The following is a 25,251-nucleotide window of genomic DNA, read 5'->3' on the forward strand; positions in this document are numbered from 1 at the left end:
TTCATGGGATTATAGTTCTTTCCTGGTTGGTTTGGTTTATGGGTTATAACTCTTAAACAGACTTTTAAAGATCCCAATGGAAAAAGTGAATGGGGAAAAATACTTCCGGAACCAAGGCCATGAGAAGAGTAAATTTGTATGAATTAAAAGCTAAACTGATGTCATATTTATTTTACACATCTCCCAAGAAAAAAAAAAGTGTATTCAAGATGCTGAAGTTGAGTGTTTAATATCTGAATTTTAATGTATGTCAAGGGTTTAACCTGTAAGGAAAGCACTTAACCTCAGGTTGCTCCAAGGTTATAAGTTTATTATAATTTACTGTTGATAACAGCATTAGTAATTGATGTCATGAGTTTTATAAACCCTTTCAATTAATTTCATTATTAATTTACTCAAAAAGAGGTATTATTTCAAATAATTTCCTTGTTCAGATCAAGCCATACTTGTATAAAAACAGTACTGTATGAAGTTTTACAAAAGATAATTTTATCATACTTCATATATTTTTTAAACGACTCATTTATTATTATTTTTTTTTTTACATGGACATGTTTTTTCTTTCCATAAATGCCCTCTGTATATTTCTTCTGCAATTTCTCTTTGATTTTCCCATATTTTTTATTGTTATACTATTACATATTTTCAAAGTCTCTAATGCTAAGGCTGAATTTATTTAATATAAAAAATACAGTAAAAACAGTAATATGTTGAAATATTATTACAATTTAAAATAACGGTTTCCCATTTTAATATAGTTTAAAATGTAATTTATTCCTGTGATCAAAACTGAATTTTCAGCTTCATTCCTCCAGTCTTCAGTGTCACACGATCCTTCAGAAATCATTCTAATACGATGATTTGCTGCTCAAGAATTTTTATTATTATTCATATTGGCAACAGTTTTGCTGCTTAATATTTTTGTGGAAACCCTGATGATTTTTTTCAGGATACTTTGATGATTAGAAAGTTCGAAAGAACAGCATTTATTTAAAATAGAATTTTTTTATAACAATGTGAAAGTCTTTACTGTCACTTTTGATCAATTTAATGCATCCACACTGAATAAAAGTATTAATTTATACTTTATACGTTAATTAAATAAAGTATAAAGTATAAATTATGTTTTTTTAACTTTTAAAAAAACATACTGACCCTGAACTTTTGAATAGTAGTGTAGTATTTTAAACAAATACTATTTTTTGGAAGTTGTTTTCTAAATCCACGTGGCTTTTCTTGCTAGGTCAACTGGCATGTCTCCATCACTGATCAGTTGTGTGTACGTGTCTTTGCTGTAGGAGATCTCCCCCGGTGAGCTGACTCTCGAGGCTCTTTTGGAGATGTCGGATGAGCAGGTGTGTGAGGCACTGCTGAAGTTTGGAGCGAGTGATGAAGAATGTGCTCGGCTCAATGCCTCGCTCACATGTCTACGATCAGCCCACAAATCCGGTGAGTTCACAGGATGCAGCAAAAAACGTGGTAATATAACATAATGTAACACATCTATCTATCTATCTATCTATCTATCTATCTATCTATCTATCTATCTATCTATCTATCTATCTATCTATCTATCTATCTATCTATCTATCTATCTATCTATCTATCTATCTATCTATCTATCTATCTATCTATCTATCTATCTTTCATCAGCTTACACTTTATGGCAAAAAGAACAGAAAAGTATTAAAGCACATTGTAGAGAATTACTGGAATAAATCATTAGAAGGGGGGATTCATAGTTTTGTTCACAGTGTGAGAGAAAAGCTCTACCTGAGAACGTCCAGTAGAGGGCAACACAATGCTGAGTTTCATTATTGTGGACTGGGGTGTAAACATATCTTTATATAACTCAGTGTCATATAATGCATCTGGTTTTACTTAATATAATGCATGCAAGTTTTTTCTTTAGCATTTTAGTTTATTATATACAGGCGGGATGGACTGGGGAGGGAGCTTTGTGCTTGGGGACTTTTTAATATATTTGGTAAAGAAAGTCCCTTATGCTCATCAAGGCTGCATTTATTTGACCAAAAATATAGTAAAAACAGTAATATTATGAAATATTTTTACAATTCAAAAGTTTTCTATTTGAATATATATTTTCAAATGTCATTTTTTCCTGTGATCAAAGCTGAATTGTCAGCATCATTACAGCATACAAATAAAATATTCCGCTGTAATAAAGTTAATATACTCTCACCGGCCACTTTATTAGCTACACCTTGCTAGTACTGGGTTTGACCCCCTTTTGCCTTCAGAACTGCCTTAATTCTTCATGGCAAAGATTCAACAAGGAGCTGGAAACATTCCTCAGAGATTATGGTTCATATTGTCATGATAGCATCACACAGTTGATGCAGATTTATCAGCTGCACATCCATGATGCGATCTCCCGGTTCACCACATCCCAAAGGTGCTCTACTGGATTGAGATCTGGTGACTGTGGAGGACATTTGAGTTTAGCGAACTTATTGTCATGTTCAAGAAACCAGTTTGAGATGATTTGAGCTTTGTGACATGGTGCATTATCCTGCTGGAAGTATCCATCAGAGGATGGGTTCACTGCGGTCATAAAGGGATGGACTTGACCAGCAACAATGCTCAGGCTGTGGTGTTTAAACGATGCTCAGTTGGTACTAAGAGTGCTAAGAAAATATCCCCCACACCATTACACAACCAGCAGCCTGAACCGTTGATACAAGACAGGATGGATCCATGCTTTCATGTTGTTTACACCAAATTATGACCCGAACATCTGAATGTTGCAGCAGAAATCCAGACTCATCAGACCAGGCAACGTTTTTCCAATCGTCTATTGTCCAGTTTCTGTGAGACCATGTGAATTGTGTAGCCTCAGTGTCTTGTTTTTAGCTGACAGGAGTGGCACTGGTGTGTCTTCTGCTGATGTAGCCCGTCGGCTTTAAGGCTTTTCTGCAGATCTCAGTTGTAACGAGTGGTTATTTGAGTTACTGTTGCTTTTCTATCAGCTGAACCAGTCTGGCCATTCTTCCTCTGACCTCTGGCATCAACAAGGCATTTTCACTCTCAGAACTGCCGCTCACTGGATATTTTCTCTTTTCCGGACTATGTAAACCTTAAAGATGGTTGTGCATGAAAATCTCAGTAGAATAGATCAGCCGTTTCTGAAATACTCAGACCAGCCCGTCTTGCACCAACAACCATGCCACGTTCAAAGTCATGTAAATCACCTTTCTTCTCTATTCTGATGCTCAGTTTGAACTTTATCAGATCATCTTGACTGTTGTCTGATTAGATACGTTTTTGTTAAAGGTGCAATGTGTAATAATTTTGAGTATATATTAACAGAAATGCAATATGACATCCATAACTATGTTTTCAAAGGTGTATAAAGAACTTACTTAATAAACCGTAATCTTTTTATTACCTTAGAATGAGACATTTATATCTACATAACCGCGGGCACCCCCTTCTATGAAGGTCGACATATTGTGACGTCATGTTTCTACCATAGCCGAACGCGAACAAACAGCGCTACAGAGCGCGTTTCGTCACTACCTTGAAAGAGAAGCCGCAGGAAGCTAGAAGAAGCTAGCCATAAACACCGTAAGTAGTGACTTTTCCCTTGTCAGTGGTGTAAAATATGTAGTTGGACTGTTTCATGTAACTTAGTTCTTCTCCCTCGCTGTGTTATGGCTTTGCTATGTGGGGATAAATGTGCTGGTTACGTTCGTGAGACAGCTGATTAGTACTCTTGTCATTGACCGTAAAACAGTAACGTTACAGGGATCACTAACCCGTCGATCGCGGTCGACAAGGCGATCTTGGAAGCATTTTTAAGTCGATCGCGAAGAGTTTTCAAAATCAGAGAAAAAAGCCTATTGTGTGTAGTAAATGGTGTCTAGGGGATGCGGAGGCGCGCGCGCTGTTACAATCACGTCATTTTTGCCACGCGCACACCTTTGGGCTCATGCGGACGCGTCGAGTTTAAACAAGGCTTTACGCTTTAACCAGCTCAGCCACAGTAACAGCTCATATTTAGCCAGCTAAACTTTTACTACCCTGTTAGAAAACATATATAGTTGCATAGTTTCATGTGGTTCTTCTCCCTTGCTGTATTATGGGTTTGCTATGTGGGGAGAAATGTGCTGGTTACGTTTGTGAGACAATCAGCTGATTACTATTGTTATATTATATATTAAGACCCTTGATCCTCACCTGACTATGGCTTTGTAAACTTTATCCATGATGTGGTTTATAATGGACTGTGGTACAGAAACAGTGACAATGTTACACACTCTTGGCCTACTCTGGCTATTCTCTGCTGTCTCCAGACGACAATATGTTTGTCCCGTTTTAGCCACCGTAGCTTCTTCGGAAGGGAGGGGTGAGCAGTGGGCTGAGCCCTTAGTGCAAACTCGCAACAAACTCGCTAAGTTGCGAACCGAACCGAAAAATTAGTTACAGTTTTTTTCAGTCGCTAACAAGCGTTTGTCCAACCAGTAGTCACATTTTCAAAACTCTAAACACAATTAGCACAGCATTGGTCTATTGTGGCCATACCATTCACACATTTCATGTCGTTTTCACACAATATGCAGTCAGTGAACACATTTCCACAATGCTTACATTTTCTTAACAGACAAGATATACCTCCCAACAAAATTATGGATTGTTTTTGTAGTATTTGCGAATGTTAACACACACAATCCCACAATAGCAAAAACAATATTCCAAACCTTAGATACAGTATAAAAACCTCTGCTCCTGCAATGGTATCAGTTCAAAAACAATATATCTCAGCAAAAAAATAAACAAACAATTGAATAATTGACACACAGCTGATTTATGTTGGGTAAATTGGGCCAACCCAAAATTACCCAATTTTTTCTATTACATTGACACTTATACAGTAAAATTAGGACTTTGAGGAGTGATGTTTTAGGAAACAGAAACAGAAAAAGACAAACAGTGTAATGTCTGGACGAGGAAGAGTAAGAGCAAGGGGCCCAGGGAGAAGAGCAGGAGCAGTGAGAGATGCAGTGAGAGATGCAGTGAGAGGTGCAGGAGCAGTGAGAGATGCAGTGAGAGGTGCAGTGAGAGGTGCAGTGAGAGGTGCAGTGAGAGGTGCAGGAGCAGTGAGAGATGCAGTGAGAGGTGCAGGAGCAGTGAGAGATGCAGTGAGAGATGCAGTGAGAGGTGCAGGAGCAGTGAGAGGTGCAGTGAGAGATGCAGGAGCAGTGAGAGATGCAGTGAGAGATGCAGTGAGAGATGGAGGAGCAGTGAGAGATGCAGTGAGAGATGCAGTGAGAGGTGCAGTGAGAGGTGCAGGAGCAGTGAGAAGTGCAGTGAGAGATGCAGTGAGAGGTGCAGTGAGAGGTGCAGGAGCAGTGAGAGGTGCAGTGAGAGATGCAGTGAGAGGTGCAGTGAGAGGTGCAGGAGCAGTGAGAGATGCAGTGAGAGATGCAGTGAGAGGTGCAGGAGCAGTGAGAGATGCAGTGAGAGGTGCAGTGAGAGATGCAGGAGCAGTGAGAGATGCAGTGAGAGATGCAGTGAGAGGTGCAGTGAGAGGTGCAGGAGCAGTGAGAGATGCAGTGAGAGGTGCAGGAGCAGTGAGAGGTGCAGTGAGAGATGCAGGAGCAGTGAGAGATGCAGATGCAGTGAGAGATGCAGTGAGAGATGCAGTGAGAGGTGCAGTGAGAGATGCAGTGAGAGATGCAGTGAGAGGTGCAGGAGCAGTGAGAGGTGCAGTGAGAGATGCAGTGAGAGGTGCAGTGAGAGGTGCAGGAGCAGTGAGAGATGCAGTGAGAGGTGCAGTGAGAGGTGCAGTGAGAGGTGCAGTGAGAGGTGCAGGAGAAGTGAGAGGTGCAGTGAGAGGTGCAGGAGCAGTGAGAGGTGCAGTGAGAGATGCAGTGAGAGGTGCAGTGAGAGGTGCAGGAGCAGTGAGAGGTGCAGTGAGAGATGCAGTGAGAGGTGCAGTGAGAGGTGCAGTGAGAGGTGCAGGAGCAGTGAGAGGTGCAGTGAGAGGTGCAGTGAGAGGTGCAGTGAGAGGTGCAGGAGCAGTGAGAGATGCAGTGAGAGATGCAGTGAGAGATGCAGGAGCAGTGAGAGGTGCAGTGAGAGGTGCAGTGAGAGGTGCAGTGAGAGGTGCAGGAGCAGTGAGAGGTGCAGTGAGAGGTGCAGGAGCAGTGAGAGGTGCAGTGAGAGGTGCAGTGAGAGGTGCAGGAGCAGTGAGAGGTGCAGTGAGAGGTGCAGGAGCAGTGAGAGGTGCAGTGAGAGGTGCAGTGAGAGGTGCAGGAGCAGTGAGAGGTGCAGTGAGAGGTGCAGTGAGAGGTGCAGGAGCAGTGAGAGGTGCAGTGAGAGGTGCAGTGAGAGATGCAGGAGCAGTGAGAGGTGCAGGAGCAGTGAGAGGTGCAGTGAGAGGTGCAGGAGCAGTGAGAGGTGCAGGAGCAGTGAGAGGTGCAGTGAGAGGTGCAGGAGCAGTGAGAGGTGCAGTGAGAGGTGCAGGAGCAGTGAGAGGTGCAGTGAGAGGTGCAGTGAGAGGTGCAGGAGCAGTGAGAGGTGCAGTGAGAGGTGCAGTGAGAGGTGCAGGAGCAGTGAGAGATGCAGGAGCAGTGAGAGGTGCAGTGAGAGGTGCAGTGAGAGGTGCAGGAGCAGTGAGAGGTGCAGGAGCAGTGAGAGGTGCAGTGAGAGATGCAGGAGCAGTGAGAGGTGCAGTGAGAGATGCAGTGAGAGGTGCAGTGAGAGGTGCAGTGAGAGGTGCAGTGAGAGGTGCAGTGAGAGGTGCAGGAGTGCAATATTTGATGAAAACATGTGGCCTAACCCTGAAGATCGCAGAGATTAGATACAGTAATTTTGTGCTTTTTTTTGTAAGCAATACTGTACAACTTTTTCTGTTCTATCATACCGTGTTTCTACTGTACCTCCTGTTGTAAACAGTAAAGGGAAAAAAACTGATTTGCTTTTTACTAGAATGCTTTTGAATGTGAACATTACTGTACATGTGGACATACAGTTCCCAACCAAGAAATTTAGTGTAAAAAGGTTGGATTGCATGTTTTGCATGCAAATACCTGTAAAACTGAAACATAAAAGTATATGCAGTTTTTGTAATGTCAACAATAGCCAGTATTTTGAAACCTGGTGTACTTTGATTGACTGCATGTTCCGTGTGAAGTGAAAACAAGTGTTATTCTTTGACAGAATAATTTCATTTTGAGTCAGATTTCCAGTGTTTTGGTATAGTTAGTGTGTGCAGAGAAAGATGTGTTCTATTTTGAAATGAAGAGTTAGTATATATTTAACAAAATGTGTTTTTGAGAAGAAAATTAACCATTTGGCCAATTGTGTTTTGTAGGTGTGAGTCTGTGTTAAGAGTTTAGAAAAAGTATCTGAAGTATGGGTAAGCGCTTGTTAGCGATTGAAAAAAACTGTAATATAGTTATAGTACTACTACTACTATTGATAAAAAATATGCACAGAAATGTTTTACAAATGTAATCATTTGTAACCCTATAGAAGCACATATTTTAAAAACCATTAGCCATAGTAACACAAATTAAACATTTATGCATCCAAATATCTAATTTTCAGCAGTATATTTTATGCTTGAAATAAAATGAGGCTTTTCTCCAGATGTTTTCATTGCAGTGAGCTTCAGGGCTGTGTATGCTGCCTCAGAGCTTGTTCGTTGTGTGTGTGTTTCTACCACTGGAGGGCAGCATTGTATTACTATGCTCTCTGAAATACAGCACAGTTTGATAATGGTGTTAGGTAACCTCACACTTTACAGTTTTTTCTGATTGCTTAAGCACATTTTTTGTAACTATTGGCTATTTTTGCAAAACTCTACACACAAATAAGAAAACCTTTCACCCAATTATCAAAACATTGTAGTTCTCTTGCAAAAGCGAACACAGCTAGATTAACTCTTCACACCTTCGTAAAAATGGTGTTTTCGTATCAAACAGCAAACACAAGCCATCATCTACTAAGCACACAATGTGCCAACTACACACTGATGGTATGAATACAAAACACATCTGGCTTTTGCTTTCTCTGTGTACAGATGTCAATATGAGGTCATACTTTTGTCATAGTGTCATGTAAACATACAAGGATCCAAACTTCAAGTATTGGTGTTTATTCACACTCTTCAAAACCAAGACAAAGTCAGAACACAAAATAGTAATTTCACAAAAAAAAAAAAAAATCAGCCTTCATCATGTCGTCTTTCTGGGTCCGGCCACAAAATTTCGTCCACATCGCATGCGATATCCTCCAGTCCAAGGCACTGGGGAAAATATCTCCTTGAATGCCGTATCCAGGCCTGACATGATGCCTGGTCAATATCTCCACATGCCTCCTCCATTGCCTGTAAAAGGGCTACCTGTTGATGAGGATGACGGTCGTACACTTTCCAGCGCCAGGCAGAGAAGAACTCCTCGATGGGATTTAAGAATGGAGAGTATGGAGGGAGGTTGAGTGCCATGAAGAATGGGTGGTCTGTAAACCAGTTGCGGACCAAGGCAGCCCTATGGAAACTAACATTGTCCCATATGATGACATATCGGGTATGCTCTGGTCTCTGAACAGTGAGCATGTCATGTAAGGTGTCCAGGAATGCAATAATGTGTGCAGTGTTGTATGGGCCTATGGTTGCATGATGGTGAACAACACCATTTTGGCTTATAGCTGCACACATGGTTATGTTACCACCACGTTGTCCTGGGACATTGTTGATGATGGCACGGTGTCCAATAACGTTCCTGCCACGTCTCCTGGTTTTACTGAGGTTAAAACCGGCCTCATCTACAAAAAGTAGCTCATGTCCCATGGCATCTGCTTCTAGTTCCATCACTCTCTGGACAAGACAAAACAAATGCAACACATCAGGCCCATGCACAGCACTACAGTATGCACTTCCAAATTCAGAACCAATGACACTATAGCTTACCTGCACATAGTCATATCGCAGTTGCTTTACACGTTCTGTGTTTCTCTCGAAAGGAACTCTGTAAATTTGCTTCATTCTTATTCTGTGGCGCGCAAGTACACGACTTAGTGCAGAAATGCTTACACTGTGTATATTTTGAAAGATGGTGTCATTATCAATTATGCGCTGCTGTATTTCGCGCAGTCTTATTGCATTATTGGCAATCACCATGTTCACTATATGGGTCTCTTGCTCTGGAGTGAACATTCTTCCTCTGCCCCCAGCATCTGGACGTCTAGCAATTCTGTAAAGTAACAATTTCAGTATTTTTGCATGTATGGTACTGTTGTGTTTCTCATTAGAGTATGGCAGTGCTACAAAGTACTTACCGATTCTCATTTCGAAATGTCCTAATGATGCTTGCCACAGTGTAGCGGCTCAAATTAGGCTGAACCCGTTGGCCAGCTTCCCTCAGGGTCATCCCATGGTTGATGACATGGTCCACTATTGTAGCTCTGATGTCATCAGTTATTCTATTTCTTACTCTTCTAATCCTTCCTCTTTCCCCTCCTCGTCCTCTTCTTGCTCCTCCTTGTCCTCTTCCTCCAACTTCTTCACCTCCACGTCCTCTTCCTCCAACTTCTTCACTTCCACGTCCTCTTCCTCCAACTTCTTCACCTCCAACTTCTTCACCTCCACGTCCTCTTCCTCCAACTTCTTCACCTCCACGTCCTCTTCCTCGTCCTCTTCTTGCTCCTCCTTGTCCTCTTCCTCCAACTTCTTCACCTCCAACTTCTTCACCTCCACGTCTTCTTCCTCCAACTTCTTCACCTTCACGTCCTCTTCCTCCAACTTCTTCACCTCCACGTCCTCTTCCTCGGCCTCCTCTGCCTCCTCTGATTCTCACTCTTCTCACTCTTACTGCTCCTTCCATTGTACTCCACACAGACAGCTTACCTGTGGCTTATTTATAGTGCTTAGGCTGATTGCAAAGTGAACTAATTATCTAAAACAGTTTTCACATGTGAAAGTGTGCCAGACAGTTGGCAAAATAGTGTTAATGATAGCCATACATGTGTGTAATTTTGCTAGGAGTGTGTTGGAAATTTGGTAATTGAGTGTAAGCAGTGAGTTGTGTTTAAAGTTCTGCAAAAAGAGTGTTGTGCAGTGAATTGTGCCTACAGTTTTGCAAAGTGTGTGTTACAAAATTGCAAACTAAGTGCAAAGCAGTGTTTGTGCTTTTAGTTTTGCAAACTCAGTGAGTGGTTTTGCTACACGTATTAATAGTTTTAGAAATTGTGCTACAAGAATCACGATTAGCGCTTAAGCATTCAGAAAAAACTGTAAATGAACGGAAAGATCTGTCCTCTGCCTCCACAGCTGGAGATGATTGTTCCTGCTCTCACCTGAAACGGATTTGATTGAAGGAAGTGTCCCTGCTGCAGATGTTCTATTCTCAGTAAAGTTTAAGATGTCACCAGTGTGTGAAGTTAGAAGAGCTTGATAACTGATGCTAAATCACTATAAAACCACATCTTGCACATAATATACACATACAGTTGTGGTCAGAATTATTGGCACCCTTGGTAAATATGATCAAAGAAGGTTGTGAAAATAAATCTGCATTGTTTATCCTTTTGATCTTTTAGTAAAAAATAAATAAAATAAAAATCTAACATTTCGTTGGAGTAAAATTAATGATTCAGTCCATCACTGAGAGAATGTGATGGACTGATTATGTATACATAATTATACTTTAATTATACAATGGGAGGGAAATCAAATTATGAAATCATTTTTTTTTTCTCCAAAACACGTTGGTCACAATTATTGGTACACCTAGAAATTCTTATAAGTAAAATATTTCTGAAGTATATTCCCTATCATATTTCCTTTTTTTTTTTTTTTTTTTTGCACACAATGATATTCTCCAGCCATGACTTCTTGTTTTATTGGAGTATGAATATGAGTAAACACAAAGGCCAAATTCCCCTTAATCATCCATCACAATGAGTTCAACCAAAGAATATAGTTCTGATGTAAAGCAAAAGTTTTCTGAGCTTCACAAAATAAAAAGTGGCTGTAAGAAAATAGCTAAAGCATTGAAAATTCCCATTTTGACCATCAGGGCAATAATTATGAAGTTCCAATCGACTATATAATCTGCTTAAAAGTGGACGTGTGTCTATATTGTCTTAAAGCAGCACTAAGTAGGAATTCCGTTTTTGTCAAACAGCGACCCCTAGAGTGGCTGTGGAGTACTTGTACTGTCGTGAATAGCACTCACGCAGAGATGGCTCGCACTCAAGGCTGGATCCCCTCCCCCTGTACACCGGTACCTGTTCAGTAGGATGGACGCTGTAACGAGTGGAAATAAGGTATGGCCCCTTTAAGAGCTGCGCGCGCCCAACACCACATGTATATGCCGCCGGGTTATTTCTGTTTGATGCTCATTTTATCAGATCTGTTTTTTGCCGTAAAGCAATTCGTTACCTCGCAAGACCTGATATCACACGATACTTCCTAACACTGAGGCCGGCGGCTCGCCGGCCCAAAGTCGCAAGGGTGGTTTTGTGGCTCACAGGCACCAGGGGGGTCCGAGACGACCACCATTCAACACGAAATCAGTAATATAAACATTACAATGACTCCAAAGCTGTTCGGTTAAGGTAAAAAAGTTACTTAGTTCACCTTTAAAGCACGGTGAGGAGGAAAGTTTGAGTGGCCAAAGACTCTCCAAGGATCACAGATGGAGAATTGCAGAAGTCCTTGGTTTAGAAAACCTTCTGAAAAAAAAAAAAATCAAACAGCACCTATAACCACATGTTGTTTGGGAGGGTTTCAAGAAAAATCCTCTGTTCTCCTCCAAAAACAAACTCCAGCATATTCAGTTGTCAGACTCGACTGGAACTTCAAAAGGGACTGGATTCTGTGTTCAGATTAAACTAAAAAAAGAGCTTTTTGGCAGCAAACCCACCAGATGGGTTTGGTGCAGATGGGAATAAAAAGTACCCCATGTGTACGAATAAATATACTGCAGGATCTTTAATGTTGTGGGCCTATTTTTCTGCCGGAGGTCCTGGATTTATTGTTCAGATACAGGTATCATGGATTCTATCAAATACCAACAGATCAACCAAAATCAAAATCAAAACCTGACCTCTTCTGCTAGAAATCTTATAATGAGCCGTGGTTGGTTCTGCCTTGTCCATTCCAGTCCCCTGACCTGAATCCTAAAACTGAAGAGGAGAGCGTATCAACATGAAACTAGGATCTGGAGAGATTCTGTATGGAAGAATGGTCTCTGATCTCCAAACTCATCCGGCATTATAGGACTCAAAAGCTGCTATCTTGGCAAAAGGAGGTTGTAAAAAGTATGAAACGAAAGGGTGCCATTAGTCCTGGCCAATGTGTATTAGAGAAAAACATTTATTTCATGATGAGATTTCCCCCACATTTTTAGTTGGTTTCCCCGAATGAAACATTCAATGTTTATAAATGCAAATAAAATGTCTTGAATGAATTTCACAGGCTTCTTTGTTCATATTTATCAAGGATCACAGACGAAACTGGAAACTCTGGGAAACTTAAAAATGTCCGTGTTGACCAACAGAGGGCAGCAAAGCTTTTTCAAGTCTGTTAGTATGTTGTGTAAATGTTAGAATAGAAACAAAGGAGAACTATTCTGGCATGTTCTTTTGCAGGTGAATTATATTAGACATACTACTTTGCACAAGCCTCATAGTGCGTTAAAAAAGTAAACTTTGAGTGTTTGTTTACAGGCTTTTCTCTATCTGTTCAAATTGTGCTGGTATCTTGATAAAAAAAAGGTGATAAAATGTAATGCAGTTTGCTGTCATTGAATGTCTTTACCAATTCCGTGGTATAGCCTCTCATCGGATATTTCTTTCCTCCATTGACTCTGTATTTGCTTTGAGAAGCGGTAGTGCGGCCGCCCTGGAGTGCCTGGATTTTCTCAAACGTGGATTCCCGCTGTGATAGTGTTCAGACACAGCGCTAACCGCCGATTGCACCGTTGAAAGTGAGATCAGGCTGGATTGCTTTGTTTAAAGACGGGCTTAGAAATGCTTTTAAGATGCTGGTAGCTTGTTGAGGACACAGCACGGGCTCCGCAGGGTTCAGCAGAGGTGTCACACAAGGACTATACGGGGGATTCCAGCTGTCACGAGAGTGTGTGGTATAATTTAGAAATCGCACCTCTCTTCATCTTGATTTCTTTTTCTTTATCGCTCTCCATCTCCGTCTGCCACTATACCCCCCTTGTTCTCATCTCTGCTGTGTCTTTATTCAGATTCTGATTCATTTAAATGAATAGTTCACCTAAAAATGAGAATTCTGTCATCATTTACTCACTCTCTCATGTCATTCCGAACCCACTTGCGACATTGTTTCTTCTGTGATCCAAGCTGCTCTTTTCATCCAATGAAAGTGAATGGTGACCAGGGATGTCGAGCAAGATTATCAGTGAATAAAGACTTGTATAGTATAGTCGGTCTGTTCCTGCATAATGCAAGGATTCAGAAGACTTAAATATAATATAGTACATGGGCTACTTTTATTATGGAGCTCTGGTCACCATCCAGTCTCAGTTTATGAAAGAAAGCATGATGTTCATTTAAACCTTTTCTTTTGTGTTCCATGTGATTTACCTCACATTACCTTACTGCTCTCCAGAGAGAGAAAAAGTAATTTTGTCAAGCAGGGTTCTTGTAGGCAGAGCAAAGCAGCGCAAGGAAATCAATCATCTATCTTTTGTTTTGTATTGTAACATAATACAGTTCAATTCAAATATATATAAAGCAAAGTTCTCCCAAATAGTTAACATTTATCCACACTGTAATTTTAGGGGGTTGTGACTCTTTCTAGAATAGAATCTGTCGGCTGCTGTGACATTCCCTCGATATACAGGGGAGAAATCACTTTTTCTGGCTTGAGGGATTTCTGTCTTATCTTTTAAAAGACATACACCATAGCTAAAGTGGAAAGTCACATCTCAGCCATTTCCCAAGACCTTTCAATAGTGTGTACCAGTTTCACGTTCAGCATGTCAGCATTTATATATCTACAGTTTATAAAGATCAGGTGTATAATACTGCTCATCTTGCTATTTTATTGACCTCCCATTGTTGGACAGAACTCTCTTTCACTGGTCTTCATCGAATTCACTTTTGAATAGGCAGTTTATACATTATAAAAGTAAAAAAAAAAAATTCAACATACAGTGCCTAAAATTTCTCAGATAAATCCATATTGTACAAAATTAGTTTACTTGTATGTATTTGCTCCAGACGAGTATATGGTGTGTTTTCAAAAGCACTAAATAAATGATCAGTGCAGTTTTTAATCTATACCAAGAGTTAGAAAACCCTACTTTATTCACAGGTGCCTCTAACCTCGTAGAGATATACATTCACTTTGAGCATCTCTTGGACATTTAAATATGTTTTTTTTTTTTTTTTTTTTTTTAGACTGAAGAAGAGAGATTGCATACAACTGACAGCCACACGTATGATTTGAAGGCAGTGCTGGAGGCAACACTCAGACACTTAAGAGTTAATTAAGCAAAGTAACAAAAGATAAATGCCTTAAAGAGTGTAATTCTGTTCAAATGTATTATCTTGAGTCAGTTAGCATGCTGGTAAGTCGCATTCGGGATTCTAATTGTGTCCTTGTTTTACCCACAATCCTCCCCTGCAGGCTTCCTCTTTGTAAATGCTGCTTATCATCCATATTAGTGTGTAATTAGAATGTATGTTTTTTAATTGCCCACAAAAGCAGTCATTCAAACAGCTTTACAATCTGTTTTTCAGAAGTCATTGCCACATATATTCACCCAAAAGTGTTTTGGTAAAAGAAACATGTACAAATGGTAAAAAGAATTTATATAAACCATGATGTTTTTACTTAAACAAATATCCAAGGTTCAATGCAATTTAAGCTCTGTCAGCAGCATCTTTCCGCGATGTTTGCAATCATTTCATTTGTCCCTCATGTCATAAAAACAAAAGAAAATGTGTGTCCAGGAATTACTTAAAATGGGATGTTCCAAATTACCAGAAAAATTCCATTTAGAATTTCAGTGTAACAGTCTGTTAGAAGTTTTGGTAACACTTTAGTTTAGGGTCCAATTCTCACTATTAGTTGCTTATTAGCATGCATATTATTAGCTGTTTATTACTTATAAAGCATATTAATGCCTTATTCTGCATGACCATATTCTACATCCCTTAATCCTATGATACCTAAACTTAACAACTACCTTACTAACTATAAATAAGCGAGATTTATACTACTAACTATAAATAAATTAAATTTGGGGCCTAAACTGAAGTGTGACTGAATTTTTGAAGTAGGAAAAGAAGCTGTCAATAGAGCTTACTTTATACCAGTCAAAGTTTTTAATGTTTTTGAAAGAAGTCTCTTATATTCACAGAGACTGTATTTATTTGATCAAAAACACAGTAAAATATTCTGAAATATTATTACAATGTAAAATAGCTGTTTTCTATTTGAATATATTTTAAAATGTAATTCATTCCTGTGATGCAAATTTTTAAATCTGTTGTAAGATTATAAATGTTTTACTGTCGCCTTTGATCAATTTAATGCATCCTTGCTGAATAAAATTGATTAAAATATAAAAAAAATATAAAAAAAATCTTAATAACTCCAAACCTTTGAATGATATTGTGAAGTGTAACACATAAAATGCCTTTTATATGCATGTAAAACAAAGAAGAACATAGTAAAAGTACAGTTCCTCTTGGTTAAAAGCATGTTTGGTTGTAGAGACTTAGTCATTTAAAAAAAAGCTTTCAAATGTCTTTTTGATTTGATACTTGTGTCATTTCCTGTCTGTCAGGATTCTGTCGACTCTGGAGGGCTGAGAGCCTTTATAATTAGCCTTGTCTTGACACAAATATCACTGCTAAGTCATTTACAGTCATCGTGTAATGTAGTCAAAGTCATATTACTTTATTATTAGAGCAGAACCTAATTAACGGCATTGGAAAATGATAATGTATGGGCAAACCGCGGGGGTGACGAGTCGTCTTGACACCTCTCATGAGTTGTTTTGTGACATTAATGTCAGTTTCTTCGACTTGTGATAATGGCATTGCTAATCGAGATGCTAATCCATGTGTCCTTTTGTAGCAGTTGCATAAGGCACTGTTGCTAGGCAATGGTTGTGACTGCAAATGTATTGTTTCAAAAATGTTGACATGTTTTCATTAGGATTTACTGGATGGATTATTATTGGTTGGCTTTCCATCTTTGTGTTCTGTAGTCTGGACATTATATGTCATTAGTGGTGTTACAGTATAAGGCTCATAGTTAGGGATTTGAACCAACCTTTAACCCTAAGTAAGCAATTTGGTCATGTGACTCTTCACACACTGTTTGTGCTACAGACCTCAATGGAATTTCAACTGGAGCGGCTTGATTTATTAGCACTTTAAGCAATGATTTAGACCTGGTGGGTGATGAAACAGTAAAAAAAATCCTATAGATTTGCATATCTTTGTAAAAGACCATGCAGAATAACATAGCAACTGCATAGCAATACAGTTTGTTAACAACCACTCAAAACACCTTAACAACCTCATAGCGATATCTTGTCAAACTCCCAGAACAGATGAGAGGAGTTGATTTGTAACTCAAAAATACAATGAATTTAATCAGGAAGAACGTTTTTAACACTAACCGCGAGGCAACGCATGTCTTCAAGTGATATTAATCATGTAGGATTAAATCTTTAACGATTGTTGCTTGCTTTAATAAGACATTCATCATCTCAGGAGAAGAGACACTGAGGAATTATTGATAGCTCTTGCCACAATACTGCACAACAGACAGATTCATTCGCACCTTTCTGTAGCAAGACAGAGGTGAATCTTGAGGTTGAAAATTGACGACAGACAAAACTACCATGGGGTGGTGAGAAGAGGATGTTTAGAAAAATACATATAACAGCTTTTTTTTTGGAGAACAAACAGTTTTTTAACAATCTTTGTACTCATTTCAGGGTGTTACTACCCTTACGAAAAAGTTTATTGAAGTATAGTCACACATGGTCCAATTCTCACTATTAACTATGGCTTTTGCCTCAATAGACTCCTATATACTGCTTATTAATAATTAGTGAGGTAGTTGTTAAGTTTAGGTATTATAGGATTAAGGGATGTAGAATATGCTCATGCAGAATAAGACATTATTATGTGCTTTATAAATACTAATAAACAGCCAATATCCTAGTAGTATGCATGCTAATAGGCAAAGTTAATAGTGAGAATTGGACCCTAAACTTAACCCTTCTTTTGGACTAAAAATGAGAAAGTATACTTTCAGTCTACTTTTGATGTACTTCTCAGAAATATCTTTTTTTTTTGTGTACGACTTAGAAATATATTTCAAATTGCACTTATATACTTGACTTATACTGACAGAAAAGTCTAAATATATTTGGCCTATAGTTGCACTCAATCTTTTAATTTGTCACTGACCCCAAACATAGTAGTATACACAAAGCAAAACATAAAGTAGAAAGCATATCCGGTTAGTATCTGGTTAGTACTTTTTAAACATGGTGTACAAGTGATGACCCTGGTGTAGTTTGTTTAAAAAGCATGGACACAGTTATTTTTCTGGCTGACCATGTCGCATATGATTTTGTTGGAGTTTCCCTTTCAGACGCAAAATTAATGGGAGGAGAGTATTTTAATGAATCATGCAAGGTGATTCACTAAGGTTTGCAGTAGTCAATTTACTGGTATTTGCGCCATTATTTAATATTTACCACCCCAAAAAAGCATGTCTTAACCCATTTTGCGCCTGACATGGCACTGAATTTGCGCATTGTAAGTAGATAATAATAGATCGTTTTTTTGTTTGTTTTGTTTTTTATTGCGGCTGCATGCTAATTTTAAGTTTAGTAAATATGGCCCAGTGTCTTCAACTTCATTCTAAGTCCATATATTGTCATTTCTGGTCAATGTCACACTTTTAAAATGAACTCCACATTTAGGGTAATTGTTTAGGATTGTTGTTTGTTTGTCACTCCTTAGAAATCACACTGAAAGAAGGAGAAGGATGTTGTTTAATGATCCTTCGAGGCTATGCAAAGGATTAGCACTTGTCAGCTGAGTAGCTGGTCATTGACCTCTAAATCGCGCACGCAACTAGACACGGCAAACTTCACACACATCTCCCAGCGGGTCAAGTGGTGTCCATGCCTGAAACTTTGAAACTTCGAGTAGCTTGTTTGTCATCTCTTTGCTGTAATTAAAAATGCTCATTTGAGCTTCTTCCAGGCCATGGGGTGGACTGTGAGAAGTGTCCTTCAGCTGTGCCCACTGGACCCCTCCTTAGGAGTAGCAAACACTTATCTCCCATCATGCTCAAAGAGTGGGAGTGTGTCCCCTAGAGCGAGCGTATCTTGTAGGGGGGTTGGGGGGTTGTGAAGAGCCCTTGGAATCATTTGTGCACAGTGAACTGTGACCGCTGAGCCGCGGTCCAGGTAGAAACCACAAGAGGGAAGCTCCTGTAATGATGTTTGTGTGTGGAGTTGGTGGATTGTGGGTTCAAAGCAATTACTGATTAACAATCTTTGACGGAACTGACCATTTTTGACATTTCTCTCTTTTTTTTCCCCCAGAAAGTTTTATTTGTAAACCATAACTTAGTGAAGCTATAGTTTTGCAACGTGGCCTAAAGATTTATTACTACATTTACCCTGACATCTGTGACGCCCATGTGAGCGGCATGCATTCAAATCCGGCTTGTGATATTTTCTGACTTTATTCTTTATTAATAAAATGTAGGCAAAAAAATCCACACTTCAAGAAAAAAATTATATTTAGTTGAAATCACAGTTACAGATTTTAACTGAATAAAATTGAAGCCTAAAGGTGTAGTCAAATCATGTGTCTGTTGTTCAGGGAATTTTCATGGATAAAATAGTTATTTCTATAGGAATCGATGCGATCTGGAATTTCGTGTGAGGGCGAAAGATTTCTTCTGCAATTCTAAATGACATGTATTTCAGAAAAAAAATGTATAATAAGAATCTGGTAACACTTTACTCGATGGCTTTATGTATAATGCATTATAAAGGTATTTACACTGACCTAAAGGATTATTAGGAACACCTGTTCAATTTCTCATTAATGCAATTATCTAATCAACCAATCACATGGCAGGTGCTTCAATGCATTTAGGGGTGTGGTCCTGGTCAAGACAATCTCCTGAACTCCAAACTGAATGTCAGAATGGGAAAGAAAGGTGATTTAAGCAATTTTGAGCGTGGCATGGTTGTTGGTGCCAGACGGGCCGGTCTGAATATTTCACAATCTGCTCAGTTACTGGGATTTTCACGCACAACCATTTCTAGGGTTTACAAAGAATGGTGTGAAAAGGGAAAAACATCCAGTATGCGGCAGTCCTGTGGGCGAAAATGCCTTGTTGATGCTAGAGGTCAGAGGAGAATGGGCCGACTGATTCAAGCCGATACAAGAGCAACTTTGACTGAAATAACCACTCATTACAACCGAGGTATGCAGCAAAGCATTTGTGAAGCCACAACACGCACAACCTTGAGGCGGATGGGCTACAACAGCAGAAGACCCCACCGGGTACCACTCATCTCCACTACAAATAGGAAAAAGAGGCTACAATTTGCAAGAGCTCACCACAATTGGACAGTTGAAGACTGGAAAAATGTTGCCTGGTCTGATGAGTCTCGATTTCTGTTGAGACATTCAGATGGTAGAGTCAGAATTTGGCGTAAACAGAATGAGAACATGGATCCATCATGCCTTGTTACCACTGTGCAGGCTGGTGGTGGTGGTGTAATGGTGTGGGGGATGTTTTCTTGGCACACTTTAGGCCCTTTAGTGCCAATTGGGCATCGTTTAAATGCCACGGCCTACCTGAGCATTGTTTCTGACCATGTCTATCCCTTTATGGCCACCATGTACCCATCCTCTGATGGCTACTTCCAGCAGGATAATGCACCATGTCACAAAGCTCGAATCATTTCAAATTGGTTTCTTGAACATGACAATGAGTTCACTGTACTAAAATGGCCCCCACAGTCACCAGATGAACCCAATAGAGCATTTTTGGGATGTGGTGGAACGGGAGCTTCGTGCTCTGGATGTGCATCCCACAAATCTCCATCAACTGCAAGATGCTATCCTATCAATATGGGCCAACATTTCTAAAGAATGCTTTCAGCACCTTGTTGAATCAATGCCACGTAGAATTAAGGCAGTTCTGAAGGCGAAAGGGGGTCAAACACAGTATTAGTATGGTGTTCCTAATAATCCTTTAGGTGAGTGTTTAATGTACGTTATAATGCATTAAATATTTTCATAAATAATTGTAACCAAAGTTTGACTGATTAAGGATTTTTTAACTGATTATTTAAAATATAAGGTGTGTTATATAATGTATCAAAACTGTGATTACAATTATTCATGAGACCATCCAATGCATTTTAAGGTGCATTACATGACATAATTAATGCATTAAAAATACTTTTATATTACATAAAGGCTTTAAGTAAAGTGTTACCGAATTTCTTTCCACTATTTGGCTTTTAATTACAGATTAGACTTTTGTGAATATTTTGAATGAAAGACTCATATTTACCAAGGGTGCCAATATTTGTGGAGCCCAATGAAATTGTAGCAAAGTTAACATGCATTTTGGGAACACATCATTTAATAAGGTGCAGAATTAAAACAATTTACTTGAATGAAAAATTGAACCACTTTTACAATTAACCTGTTAGGCGAGTTTGAAAAAGAGTTGATGTTCTGTAGCACATTTCATCGTATGGGTTTCCATCCATCTTCCTGTCGTTCAGCTATTCTAAATAAAGGCACCATCAATCAAATCCCAGCAGCCTTGCTGCTCTCCCAGAGTTGGAAACATTCATTCATTCATTTTCTTCAGCTCACTTACTTTTCAGTCTCCTAAAAATACACATGCTCAGAAAATGGGTTAACCCGAAAAGAACCCCACAGACTCTTGAGTTTAGACATCTTTAATGTTTTCTGTTTGTTCGCTGTAATGCAGAGTTTAACGTCAATGCACTGAAATTTACGTCAACACCAAATTATTTTTGAGAGAAGTAAAGAGAGAAAGAGAAAGCTAGAGAGATTGTGAAAAACAGGACATGATGGATGATGGTCATCCTCTGGAACAAAAGGTGGATCACTAATAGATAAAGTTCACTGAGAGCTTTGTGTGTGTGTCATCTTTTGTTCTGCTATATTAATGGTGTTGGTGATTCTATTATGAATGGAATTTGCTCTAAGATTCATAGAGGGTTAAATATAAGATTAATTTGCTCTTAACATAATAATTAATGATAGTCCAAAGACAAATATAAAGGAATCTGATAAATGATACTCTCAGATGGGATCCTTTCTTAATTGCTTTAGTATTGGTTTTAGATAGGGGCCATAGAGAAATCAAATGAATATGTATTGAATTGCATTTAAATATGTATTAATGAACATGCATTGTTTTTGTTTTTCAAGAACAACTTGAGGAGGACCAATTACACAGTAATGGAGGTGAGGCACCGTCAGTTTCTCTTACTCAAATGTGTCTGTTGTTATAGTAGTGCTTGCGTATCAGTCAACTTCAGTACTCTTTACATTCAGAATCACTTTGCTCTCAATCACACGTATCCTTTCATCTCTCTGTCTGTTTGTCATGATAGATGCAGTCTGAGTCTCTTCACTGTTGACATCCTTCATCTGGCACTTGGTATCAAACTCATCTTCTCTTCTCTTCTCTTCTCTTCTCTTCTCTTCTCTTCTCTTCTCTTCTCTTCTCTTCTCTTCTCTTCTCTTCTCTTCTCTTCTCTTCTGTATTATCTCTTCTCTTCTCTTCTGTCATTTTATGCTGTCTCATCTCATCTCTTTCTGTTTGACTGATTAAGGATTACGGAATCTGTTTTAAGTCTTTTTTTTTATTGATTCATTTTCAAATTATTCCAAGTTATTTAGGTAAATACTGTTGGCCTATATATTTTTTACCAAGTACAAACTGATTCATTTTCAAATTAATTCAAATTATTTTGAGAACATGTGTAAAATAGATCAAGTTCATTTTATTGGTTAATTTTCAAATGAATTATTTTAGTAAATATAATGTAAAATAAATATTCATTTTACAGATTTGTTTTTATCAAGTTTATTTGTTCAAAATTATGTTTTAAATTGTCAAATTATATAAGAAAATATGATGTAAAAATAAATATTCACTTTACAGATTTATTTTTTGTCAATTTAGTTCAATTTATTTGTTCAAATTGATTCATTTTCAAATTATTTTAGTAAATATTATGTAAAGTAAATATACATTTTTACAGATTTGTTTTTATGAAGTTAAATTTATTTGTTCAAAATTATTCATTTTCAAATTAATTTAATGTTATTTAAGTTTATTTGTTCAGATATTTTTTTGTCAAACTATTTTTGTAAATAAATAAATATTTATTTTACAGATTTGTTAAATTAAGTTAAAAAAATGATTTTTTAAAATTAATTATTTCAAATTATTTTATTAAATATTATTTAAAAATAATTTTTAATTTGTGTTGATTCACATTGTTCTCTAAGATATCGGCTTTAGGCATCGAAAAAACAACAACCATTCTCGTCTAATTTTGTCTCATCTTTTTTTCTTCTCTTGTCATCTCATGTAATCTCAACTTAACTCACCTCTTCCCTTCTCTTCTTCTTATTTCATCACCTGTTTACTTCTCATCTCTTCTTTTCTTATTACTTCTCATCTTATCTCATTTCTTCTTCTCCAGTGTTTCTTCTCTAACTTACCTGTACCTCTTTATTCTGGCCAGTACAAACCTCCACCTCTCACACTGTGTGTCCACAGCATCCAAGCAGGACTGGTCCATTCAGTGGCCCACGTCTGAGTCGGGTAAAGAGAACACCCCAGTGGGGCCGTCGGACCCCAGTCAGTGGGTCCGTCTCCAGCTCTCCCAGAGCCCCAAATTGCACTCGCGCTATAGCCAGCACTTGTGCCAGAGCCCCCAGGCCCTGGCGCCCCCCTTTTACTCCCCTCACCTGCATTCAGACCGGCTGACCGTAGACGCTTACTCCGGCCTCTTCCCCTCGCCTCTGGATACGGGACATCACTCTCTCCCGCCTTCCCCCAGACAGAGGCACTTTGCCCACACCCCTCCGCGGACTCCCTTAGTAGTGAACACCATGACCCCTCCAGGGACGCCACAGGTCAGGCGCAGGAATAAACTGAAGGCCCCCGGAACCCCCCCGCCCGCCAGCCGGAAGCTCATCCACCTTCTGCCGGGGTTCACGGCTCTGCACCGCAGCAAATCCCACGAGTTCCAGCTGGGGAACAGAATAGATGACGCACAGACACCCAAGTGAGTCACACTACATTATACAGCGTTCAGCGTAATGCATTGTGCAGTGCATTGTAAATGTTGATTTGCCACATGTTCGTCTCTAGCTCAGCAAAATCAAGCGAGCTGCATACGTAGACAGCATTTAAAGGCATCGTAAACATGTTTTTGATGTAAAAGCCAAAAGTTAGGAAGCAAAATTAGGCTTCATTTCTCAAATGCATCGCTCTTTGCTCATGTAATTCCTCACAGTTACAATCCCAGAATGCACTAATTAATTAATTAATTAATTAATCAGCATATATTTATATTTATTTATTTTATTTAATAAAAAAATTGTAAATATATGCAATTCCTCCAACTTGAATAAAAGTCAAGCTTAGTGCAATGCATTCTGAGATTGCTATATATATATATATATATATATATTAATGAAACACTAATAAAACAGCAGTTCTGTGTAATAAAACTAATACTATAAAAAAATGGTTACTTGCAATAAAACAAATGTAAATATAATAATATCTAGGAGACAAGCTGAAATAAATTAACTAAAAAACAGAAATTTTTTTTTAAAACTAATTCAAAATATTAATAAAAATGAAATAGTATATCAATGATACTAAAATAACACTGATTCAAACTGTATTTGTGCATTTTGTTTGACTTATTAGAGTATCATGATGTAATTAGTCCAGGGACATGTTAATGGCAAACTATTTTGGCATAATCTGAAAGCAACAGTCTCTAGACTCTCCTAGATGCTGTTTTTGTGTGCATGAATAATCATTTTAGAGCGTAACGTATGAGGTTTCATGATGCTCAAGTGTCTTGTGTTGTCTTGCGAGAAAGAAAGAAAGAAAGAAAGAAAGAAAGAAAGAAAGAAAGAAAGAAAGAAAGAAAGAAAGAAAGAAATAGAAGAATAGAGAGACGTTACTTCCTAGCTTAGATCAGTAAACTGGATTAAATGGCATTAGATCAGTGATTACCAGTCCCCCCTGCTCTGATGTGATCCAGACCCTTTCCATGCCCCTTTAATAAGGGCCTGGACGCTGAGAATGCCAGCAAATAGGGAAATCCAATCAGGACAAAGCTATTCCGATACCTCCACTAGACCTGATTTGGGACTTGTATTGTTCATTTGAGACTTGAGCAGAGGATAGTTTGTAAACAGGCACTGATATGTTTGCGCAAGGAGGTCATCGTGTTGTATAATTAACCCTTGCCTTATGAAGCAATACATTTAGGCGTGAACATGCATGGCATACCAAAAAGTCCATGCATATTTCACTGTCAAGGCCTATTGTTGGATTTTAATTTATGACCAGCACTGAAATTAGTTTGTAAACAAGAATTAGTCAGCTAATCAGCTCATCAGTTGTGAATCCAGATCTACTACATTTTAGCCTCAGGCTCAGGGCAACGTTGAGACCATTTTCTTGATTTAGTTTATGTATAAACTAAAAATGTTTTGGTTTGTGAAATATTGTGCAAAAAGCATCATAAGCATCACTAATACATGTACATCGGTTGCCCCAGTTAGGATGTAGATGTTGGGCGTTTGTGTGGAAAATAGTGGATGCAAAATTACTTTTGCTGTCTGAACAGTTAAAAGGAAGTAAAATGTATTTATATAGCACTTTACAAAAATGCAATGTACAAAATGCTTTACACAATATAATAACACAATCATTAAGAATACATTCATGAATAGCTATACACAATGTATGAACAAGCAAAATGTAATATAAATATAAAATATAAAACCCCAAAACACACAAAAAGACATCACTAAATATTAAAAGCACCTCTATACAAATAAGTTTAAATGACATTTAAAAACAGACACACATTCAGTAGATCTAATATCCAGTGGCAAACTATTTCATAACTTTGGAGCCCTTACTGAAAA

The 25,251-nt window shown here is 38.5% G+C and overlaps 1 protein-coding gene across 4 annotated transcripts in view; it reads left to right on the forward strand.

Annotated features, from left to right (window-relative positions):
* The window catches only part of ksr2 (kinase suppressor of ras 2), a 105,181-nt gene that overhangs the window by 16,018 nt on the left and 63,912 nt on the right, over nucleotides 1–25,251 (forward strand). For all 4 annotated transcript variants that reach the window (XM_056254746.1, XM_056254747.1, XM_056254749.1 and 1 more), the window contains exons 3-5: nucleotides 1,299–1,449; nucleotides 21,487–21,522; nucleotides 22,850–23,360. In XM_056254746.1, the coding sequence (XP_056110721.1) occupies nucleotides 1,299–1,449; nucleotides 21,487–21,522; nucleotides 22,850–23,360 (698 nt within the window). The remainder of the gene's footprint in view (nucleotides 1–1,298; nucleotides 1,450–21,486; nucleotides 21,523–22,849; nucleotides 23,361–25,251) is intronic.

This window comes from Rhinichthys klamathensis, unplaced genomic scaffold (assembly GCF_029890125.1).
Source record: "Rhinichthys klamathensis goyatoka isolate OS25496 unplaced genomic scaffold, OSU_Roscu_1.1 h1tg000114l_1, whole genome shotgun sequence".
NCBI classification, from domain to species: domain Eukaryota; kingdom Metazoa; phylum Chordata; class Actinopteri; order Cypriniformes; family Leuciscidae; genus Rhinichthys; species Rhinichthys klamathensis.